The 10,164-nt window shown below is 25.8% G+C and overlaps 1 protein-coding gene across 1 annotated transcript; it reads left to right on the top strand.

The window, feature by feature from the left end:
• The first annotated feature begins 2,532 nt into the window (after positions 1–2,532).
• On the top strand, positions 2,533–7,241 carry LOC135924197 (uncharacterized). Its single transcript, XM_065459245.1, has 4 exons — positions 2,533–2,716; positions 5,300–6,460; positions 6,555–6,845; positions 6,901–7,241. The coding sequence occupies exons 1-4, from the start codon at positions 2,533–2,535 to the stop codon at positions 7,239–7,241; spliced, it is 1,977 nt and encodes a 658-aa protein (XP_065315317.1).
• Positions 7,242–10,164: the final 2,923 nt, after the last annotated feature.

Here is a 10,164-nt window from a genome sequence, read left to right as displayed (position 1 = left end):
GGTTTTTATAAAATATTTTCATTTTACCAATATATATTTTTTCAGATATTTCTTCTTCTTCTATCTTCAATAAACATAAAATATAGCTTATTCTAATAGTAATTCAAAATTATTCCAATTTTAACGAACAAACAAGAGTAAATTTATAAATAAAAAACAATATAGAAACCCCAAAGTGGTATGGGGGGGGGGGCATCCTCTAAAATAATATGATAAAATATTTTTCACGTATAACATAAATTTTTGCCTCTAATATTTATTTTACTAGTCAAAATTAAGATAAGGAATTTACATATATAAATCTAAACAGACGAGTCGTTATCTAGGTGCTCTATCATCCATTTTTATAAAGTTAGCACCAATTTAAGAAAATGGATTAGAACCTAATTTTCATAATTAGTATAATCGTTTTTAAAAATGAACACATGAGTTTTTAAACATTAGCATCTATTTGGAAAAATGTTAAATAAATATTTTAAAAATTGTCTTTAATTTTATTAATATATACTGTTAATTATCCAAGACTTTCCTTGTGTGTAACGCACAAATCATTCTAAAAATTATTTCTTTCGCCAGCATGGTAAAACATAATAAAAACAAAATGGCAGAAAAATTAAAAGATGATATCTTATTTTAAAAAGGTATAATTTATAATCTCAATAATTGAAATTACTATTCCTTTCTTTTCTTTTTATTGTGAATGTTCTTTGCTAAAAATCTAAAAAAAAATACATGCTAAATTTTTTACTTCAAGATTTGTATTTTATAAATTTTTTGAAGGGACTCTATATCGAACCACCAATATTCTTCCTAGTGACACCTAGACCATAACAAGAACATTTGCTCATTGATATTATTAATTAGTAAATTGAATTGTAAAGAAATTTATCACTCATTATAATTGTCTTTTATTATTATTAAAAAATTAAGCCAATTGTAATTTTCATTTAAGATATTTTATTAACTCATTAAATCATCATATTATATAAAAATTAATTACCCCCCCCCCCCCCGCTTCCCCGTAATGAATAAAAACTGACTATTTGCCTGTAATACAATTGGAATGAAAAAGAAGATAGAATAAAACAAATTACAAAGTAAAATAATTTTATTAAATGCAAGAATGAAGAGGAGACCGGGGTACGTTTAGCACAGGGGAACGTTAGGTCATTCCAATTATAATTTGAGCTATTATTTTATAAGACTGCAAATTTTAACCTAACATAGATAATTACGTCATACATGATTGGCTAAAAATAGTTTGAAAAATATTTAGTATTTTAATTTTTGCAAAAGAAAATGTGTTTTAGAATACCAAAAATAATAAAGAATAATTGCAGACTTTATCGCTAATATTTTTAAATAAAACTTTTAAAATCTTTATTTTAGAAAAGTTAAAACCTTATTTTTTAATCTGACAAATTTTCAGAATCAATAAATAGAAATTAATATGATTCTGAATATTTATAAAGTTAGCAGGTTCGGTTATGGTTGGTAATAGCAAAGTTGGGGCACGTCATTTTAGCTCAATTTACCATTTAATAGTTATGCGAAATTATAAATAGGATAGGAAAATCTTCAATACAAAAGATTATGGAAAAGTCTTAAATTTATATAAAAAACCCTCATTCATAAATTTATCATTACTTACAGGTAAAATTATTTACTTAATATATATATTTTACAATATAATCAATACAAACAAATGTACCATAGTCTCTAGTCTTACTTGTATACCGATTTTTAATTTATTTATTTATTTAAACCTCTATTTTATGAGTGGGCCAACTATCACATATGTGTGTCAAGGTACCCAGAGTATGTCATAGTTATATAAAAAGTTTTTTTCAAATTCAATTTTCTAAAGAAATATAGTTTTTATAAAATATATATTATTTGTTTCAAATAACCTATACTTTTAGGATACAGTACTTATTCAGATTAGTCTAATAATATTGAATCTATTGAGGTTAAAATGAGAAATACCATCCCCGCCCTTACTGTCAAAGATAGGCAAAAAATATCTATATTTTAATTTAGAATCTTGATTTTGGAAGATATGATAATTTGTTAAAAATAAAATTTAAAAAAAAGAATATTATTTTTTTACCTGCAATTGCATATATATATATATACATGATGCATTATAACGACGTACATTTTGATAATTTTCTCAAAATCTTATAAGATTAATTTACGAAGATTATTCTTGGTTCCCTACAATTAAAGTCTCTTGTGAATTTTCTTGAATTATCACCCAGACCTCTTTTTATCAAAACCAACAAAGAATTCCCCCATCTGAAAGAATCTTCCAAAATTTCGAGTTTTAAACGATAAAATCAGCTTTTCAGATCCACCTCACAACTCTCTTCATACCTATGCCCTATCAGGTTATTACGCGTTTCATATAAATCATTCAAATTAGACTCTAAAATCCATATAAGGCGAGTATTAAGAACTCTATGGAAGCAAACAAAAACGATGCAGCGAACTCGTTGATAACGATGGCACAATAATTAATGGAACTTATTGATGGATATGCTCAAGGGGCTTAACAATAGTAAAGAAATAATCTATCAAAGAGACCTCGCAATAACATCCAATCACATGCCCTACCTATTCACTCCCGCTTTCATAACTTTCAATTATTTGACTATCCTCAATGCAAATTGGGTCTACAGCAATCAATTCATATTCATCCACTCCCGCCGCGAAAGTAAGGACACAACACATATCCTTACCAGCAGAAAACAGGTAAACCTGTTGGAGGAAGAAGCTAAATATTATAGCGGAAACCTATAAAGCTAATCTTATCTTGGTAACTAAGCTTTACCTAAAGGGGATTACGTCGTAGATGCAAATTGGGTTTACAGCAATCGATTCATCTAATCCCGCCGCGAAAGTAAAGATACCACGCATATTCTTACCACAACGTCTACATGAGTAGTTGGGGTAGAAACAGTTTGTATCCAATTTATTTGAGGGAGGGTAAAGGGTAGGCATTTAAAGGGGGTAGACTAGGGGTAAGATAAATTTATTGGGGGGGGGGGTATCTATTAAATATTTAGATGAAATATACAAATGATATAGCTAAACATCGACCAAATATATATTGCACACAATTATAGACATTATTTTCAAAATAAAACAATTTCTGAATCACTTTCTGCTATCCATTATATTGTAAAAGGGTTAAAGATTCTATTATTAAAATAATATTCATGCTGAACAATATACTATAATAATGGATTCATTATAAATGTGGGGTTTTAATTGAATTCGTGTTCCAAAAAAAATTCTTTTATGCTGACAACATTTTGATGGTTGGTAGCAAAGCATTGATAATTTAAGTTATTCTTTTTAAAATTTATCATGGATGTATTATTATAAATATATTAAAAAGGTGATTCATAATTGTAAAATATCGCCGTCAAAGGAAACGAAATTTTTTGGGGTGATGTAGGCTTTTGAGAGGTTTGCATCCAGTGATCATGTCATGTAGACTCTGGTAAATAGCAAATTACATAACCTAGAATATAATTTATGTTTCTCAAATTGGTTTCCTTTCTAAAAAAACCCTAATCAAATCTAAACAATAGATTCACAACTTCCAGATATTTCACCCCAATGGTTATATCTACTAAAGAATCCTAAGTTACTCAAGTCCACCATTTATTAAATTTTAGGTTTACATTTTTAATTGATCCACTATATTAAAATTTTACAATCAGTGACAAATATCTGTGTTCCAAGGCCTATTTTTACATATTTTTTTTTAAAAAAATTATTTTTAGTAGAATTTAATTAAAATAATATTGTAAAATATATTATATTACAATTTCGTTTTTGGTATAACATGAATGAATATATTAAAGACTACATGCCGATGTTTTTAAAGCGGAAAATTAATATTAGTTATATAAATCGCAATAATTTTAAATCTGATGATTTTTAAACATCAATTTTCTTAGAAATATTGGCCTACTACCTTTTTGAAGCGAGTAATTAATATTTTTAACAGTCATATTAATCGCAGTCATTTATATTTTGATTGTTTTCAAACATCGATTTTCACAAAAAAATGGCCGTCAATGTAATTGAAGCCAGTATTTATATTATAGCAGTAAAATTATTCACAGTCATTTTAATTCCAAAACATATATTTTCATCAAAAAAAGGCCGCTAATGTTTTTGAAGTGAGAAATTAATATTATTATTAATAGTCATTTTAATCCGATAACTTCAAATTTCAAATTAAATGTATCCACTAGTGTTTATGAAGCGAGAACTAGTGCTAAAAACGTAGTTATATCCCATAGTACGGAGGAGAGCTTCAAAAAACCCGATTCTATTTTAATTAGAACACAGTTTGATGTTTAAAGTGATACCTCAATTAATGCCTATCGCAACTAAGCAACAGACTCTAGTTTTTTTGTATATTAGAATAAATTACGAGGTTATATAATATTATAATAAAAACACATTGAAAATTAATAATTTTCTCCTCTCTACATCATTACCCTATAAATGCTCTAAATTTAAAAAAGTTATATTGCTTTGAATTTGCTAGTCAATATTTTTTGAAATAAAACAATTAATTAGGCATGGAAATATTTTTATATTTTATTTTAAAAAATTTAAATATAGATATGTATATAAAATAATCAGGGTTGGCATGTCGGTCAATTGACCGGTCAAATTCGGTCAATTGACTGGTCAATTGACCGGAGGAGTATTTGACTGGTCAAATACGGTCAAATACTCTAAAATATTAATGGCGAATAAATATTTTGATATAATTAACTAGTATGCATTAAAAGCATGTTTATCAATCTTATTATTTTTTTATTAAAATATAAATATGTAATTTTTCTAAATATAGTAATATTTTTAGTTATTTTTTTGCCTAATCATTGCCGTTTCTCGCCTTCTTTATTTTTTTCAATTCATTTTTCTTAAAAAAAATAAAAATACCCGATTTATTATAATCATAATATAATTTTTTCATTCTTATTTTTTAATAAATTTGAATTTTATTTAATATTTAGCCGAGTATAAATTATATTAATTCTCATTTGTTTTACTTACACTTGCTATATTTGGTTTTTAAAATTAATTTTCATTTTAATTGTTCTGGTCAGATTTACGGAATATTATTCAATTCTGGTAAAAAGTTTATTATATTATATTTATAATATTAAGAAATTATTGGAATAATTGGTCAATAATTATAAAATAGTTAAGATTGATTAACTTTACAATAATCAAAATCATTTTTTGTTAAATTTTAATATATTAGGGATTATGGTCAAACCAAAGCATCACGTTTGGAAACATTTTCAAGAAGTACGCGATGGTAAATCAGTTAAAGCGGTGTGCAAGTTTTGCAAGATGTCCTATATCACCCACGTTGATAGAATGGTCAAACATTTATTAAGCAGCTGTACTATGTGCCCTGTTATAATTAAGGAAAAATTTTATTCAAATTCCAAAATATCAACCTCTACAAAAAATATCACAAATGTAATTTGTAATACTTCTAAGTCTATCTCTAATGAAGAATTGGGTGAAATTAGTGAGAATGATTATCAAATGAACAATATTTTGTCTTGTGACTCAGGAGAATTTGATTCCCTTATTTCTAATCAATCTACAAGCAAGGCGATTAAATATAAATCTCAATCTTGTATAACCGGTTTCATAGATAGAATTAATCCCAAAGAAAAAAATGAGCTGGATCAATTGTTTGCAAAGGCTGTATATGCGAGCAATTTACTTTTCCACATCACTGAAAATCCCTACATCCAAGAATTTTTTAAAAAAATACGTCCTATTTACACATTACCCAGGAGAAGGCAGCTGGCTGGATATCTTCTAGACAAAGCGTCAGGTGATATGGAGGTGAGAGTTGCAGATATAATAGATAAAGCTCCTTACTTATCAATTGTATCAGATGGCTGGAGCAACATTAGAAACGAGAGTATTATTAATTTTATGGTGATGACGCCTGTTCCAGTGTTCTACAAATTTCTAAATACTGAGGAAAATCGCCATACGGCAGATTATATTGCCCAGGAATTTCAAAATGTAATTCATGAATTGAATCCGGTAAAAGTATATTCTTTAGTTACTGATAATGCCGCTAACATGAAAGCAGCCTGGAGAATTCTAAAATCTGAATCTATTTATAATCATATACAATGTTATGGTTGTGCAGCGCATACATTGCAGTTATTCTTTCACGATTTTAAACGATTGGACGTCTTCAGTGACCATATTTCAATAATTAAAAAAATTGTTAAATTTTTCAAGAATAAACACATACCAGCTGCAGTATTTTCCCGTAATAAGAATCTTCATGGCATACCATCTACATTAAGTACAAAGCCAAACAAGATGGGCATCGTCAATAAAATGTATGGAGCAAATTCAAATATGCAAGAAAGCTCTAAAAGCATCAGTTGTTGAAGAAGCTGTTTGTGATAATTGTCCCATAGAAATTACCAATAATATATTAAACGAAGAATTTTGGACGAAAAATTTAAAATTTTTAGCTATACTCCAACCTTTAGCTACCTCATTGTTGAAAGTGCAAGGGGATAAATGTACTTTGACCCAAGTAAAAAACGAGATGCTTAATTTGGAAAAACACATAATACAATCATGCCATGATTCTATATTTTCTCCATCTCAAGAAAAAAAAATTAAGGTTATGTTTGAAAAGAGAAAAACTGATATAAATACATGTGCTCACAATGCTGCTTATTTATTGGACCCCCGATATCAAGGGGAGCATCTTACTAATACTGAATTTGATGAAGCATGTAATATAATACAAGAATTGGGTATTTTACAAGGTGGTGATAATCAAAATATTTTGACTAATATAGTAAATTTCAGAAGATAGCCATAATATGTGGAAAGTTGTAACTTCCATAAGAAACAATCAAATTTCGGCCTCAAGTTGGTGGAATGCATTTTGCCCACCTTGCCCATTAAGAGAAGTCGCTAATATTTTACTAACATTTCCTAGTTCGACTTCTTCTTCTGAAAGAAATTGGTCGGTTTGGGGCAATATTCACACGAAAAACAGAAATAGATTAAAGGCTTCTACAGCAGGAAAATTAGTAATAGTGTATTATAATTTAAGATTGATTAAAAATATTAAAGAAAATAATGATATTGAATATGAATCGGAACAAGACTCTGCCACGGAGGGTGAAACATTGACTATAGAATGAATTAAAAAATATTATGATATTTATTATTATACATAGATTTATTATAATATTATATAAATGCAAAATAAAGTTAATATTGGTGTAAAAAACATTTATTTGAATTTGACCATATTTGACCGTATTTGACCATATTTGACCGGTCAAATATCGGTCAATTGACCGAATTGTATTTGACCGGTCAAATGCACAACCCTGAAAATAATACTGTAATATTAATATACAAAATATTACTATAATAAAATAGGACAATTTTTGTTTTTAAGTTTTAAGATAAATAAATTAAAAGCTAAATTCTGTGTTATTTTATTTTTATAAGCTAAAGCCATTAATACCAAAAAGAATTTACGTCGATCTTTCATCGATTATATAGTTCTCGATAAAACCTCTTTTTGTGTAGAAAATTATAATATGGTCGTGATTGGGAATGAAGTATTTTTGTTTTGAAGGGATTTGTTCAATGCAGAGTTGTACATTTGCTCAAAATAAAAAGATCTTTAGATCTTTGAAGATCGTAAAATTTGAAGATCTTTTATTTATAAAAAAATTTGAGCAAAAAATTTGAAGATCTTTTATTTTTTAAAAATTTTGTGTAACGATCTTCAAAGATCTTCATGATATTTATTTTTTTCACCCCTTTATTAAAAGCCCAGATGTTTTTCAATTTTATTAATATAATATTTCTTTATACCTCTCCTCCTGCCTTGTTGAAAGAAAAAAATATTATTTATTTTTTAAGCATGTTAAATTAAAATATAAATTCAATAAAGATGCACCGACAATTTTCATAATCGTATTTTATAAAAAAAGTTTTACCACAGAAGGGTAAAAATTTAATTTATATTATTAATAAAATGTTACTAATCATTATTTTTACATAAATGGGTAAAAATTAATATTGAAAAAAAATTTAAGTTAAAATTTCAATGAAGATGTATTGTAATTTGTAACACAAAAAATTGACAATTGTCATAATCGTTTTACTTAACTTTTTTGATTTTTTTTTACGCAAACAGGTTAAAATTTTTAATATTAAGATGTATAGTTTAAATTTAAATAAAGATGTACCATAGAAAAGTGACAATTGTCATAATCGTTATTATATTACTTAACTTTTTTGATTTTTTTTTAAGCATACAGGTTAAAATATTTTATTATTAAGATATAAAATATAAATTTAAATAAAGATGTACCATAGAAAAGTGACAATTGTCATAATAGTTTTACTTAACTTTTTTGATTTTTTTTTACGCAAACAGGTTAAAATTTTTATTATTAAGATGTAAAATTTAAATTTAAATAATGATGTACCATAGAAAAGTGACAACTGTCATAATCGTTTTACTTAACTTTTTTGATTTTTTTTTACGCAAACAGGTTAGAATTTTTATTATTAAGATGTAAAATTTAAAATTAAATAAAGATGTACCATAGAAAAGTGACAATTGTCATAATCGTTATTACTTAACTTTTTTGATTTTTTTTTAAGCATACAGTTTAAAATTTTTATTATTAAGATGTAAAATTTAAATTTAAATAGAGATGTACCATAGAAAAGTGACAATTGTCATAATCGTTATTATATTACTTAACTTTTTTGATTTTTTTTAAAGCATACAGATTAAAATTTTTATTATTAAGATGTAAAATTTAAATTTAAATAAAGATGTACCATAGAAAAATGACAATTATCATAATCGTTATAATTTAACTTTTTTGATTTTATTTTGGCGATAATAGGTTAAAATTTATATTAAGAAGATGCAAAATAGAATTCCAATAAAGATGTAGGGGAGACCGGTGATAGTGTGTTCCCGGGGTAGGTATTTCCTTCTCAAATAATTTAAAAATGAATAAACTTGGGGATTTGAAATTTAAACCAAATTTGTATTTTAATAAGGTGCTTAAGTAGGTCTAAAAATGTTTCGGACAAAATTGCTCATGAAAAATTTTAAATGCAAATTTAAATTTTAACACACCCAAAGTAACTTTTTAAAATTTTACATTTTCACTAATAACTATTTTTTACATCTTTATTTTAATTTTACATCTTAATAATAAAAATTTTAACCTGTTTGCGTAAAAAAAAATCAAAAAAGTTAAGTAAAACGATTATGACAATTGTCACTTTTCTATGGTACATCTTTATTTAAATTTAAATTTTACATCTTAATAATAAAATATTTTAACCTGTATGCTTTAAAAAAAATCAAAAAAGTTAAGTAATATAATAACGATTATGACAATTGTCACTTTTCTATGGTACATCTTTATTTAAATTTAAACTATACATCTTAATATTAAAAATTTTAACCTGTTTGCGTAAAAAAAAATCAAAAAAGTTAAGTAGTCAATTTTTTATGTTACAAATTACAATACATCTTGAAATTTTAAGTTAAATTTTTTTTACAATATTAATTTTTACCAATTTATGTAAAAATAACGATTAGAAAAATTATCGCTCTTCTGAATTTAACATTTTATTAATAATATAATAAATTAAATTTTTACCCTTCTGTGGTAAAACTTTTTTTATAAAATACGATTATGAAAATTGTCGGTGCATCTTTATTGAATTTATATTTTAATTTAACATGCTTAAAAAATAAATAATATTTTTTTCTTTCATCAAGGCAGGAGGAGAGGTATAAAACATAAAAGAAATAATATATTAATAAAATTGAAAAACATCTGGGCTTTTAATAAAGGGGTAAAAAAATAAATATTATGAAGATCGTTGCTCAGATTTTTTTATAAATAAAAGATCTTCAAATTTTACGATCTTCAAAGATCTTGCTCAAATTTTTGAGCTAGATCTCGCTCAAAAATTTTCAAAGAAGATTTTTTTTACAACTCTGGTTCAATGATATAGTTATATATATCATTGTATTTGTAGCACGATAAAATTCTTGATGAAGCTTTATGT

Source organism: Gordionus sp. m RMFG-2023, chromosome 2, assembly GCF_954871325.1.
Source record: "Gordionus sp. m RMFG-2023 chromosome 2, tfGorSpeb1-WG-v2, whole genome shotgun sequence".
NCBI classification, from domain to species: domain Eukaryota; kingdom Metazoa; phylum Nematomorpha; class Gordioida; order Chordodea; family Parachordodidae; genus Gordionus; species Gordionus sp. m RMFG-2023.
Note: the sequence above shows the minus strand (reverse complement) of the source record. Positions and strands in the feature narration are given on the sequence as shown.

Excerpts from the sequence above, each read along its gene's own strand:
- LOC135924197 (XM_065459245.1), top strand. The coding sequence starts at position 2,533 with ATGGATATGCTCAAGGGGCTTAACAATAGTAAAGAAATAATCTATCAA. Across the intron at positions 6,461-6,554 it reads AGAAAGCTCTAAAAGCATCA|CTATACTCCAACCTTTAGCT; the intron begins GTTGTTGAAGAA and ends TAAAATTTTTAG. Across the intron at positions 6,846-6,900 it reads TAATATAATACAAGAATTGG|AAGATAGCCATAATATGTGG; the intron begins GTATTTTACAAG and ends AGTAAATTTCAG.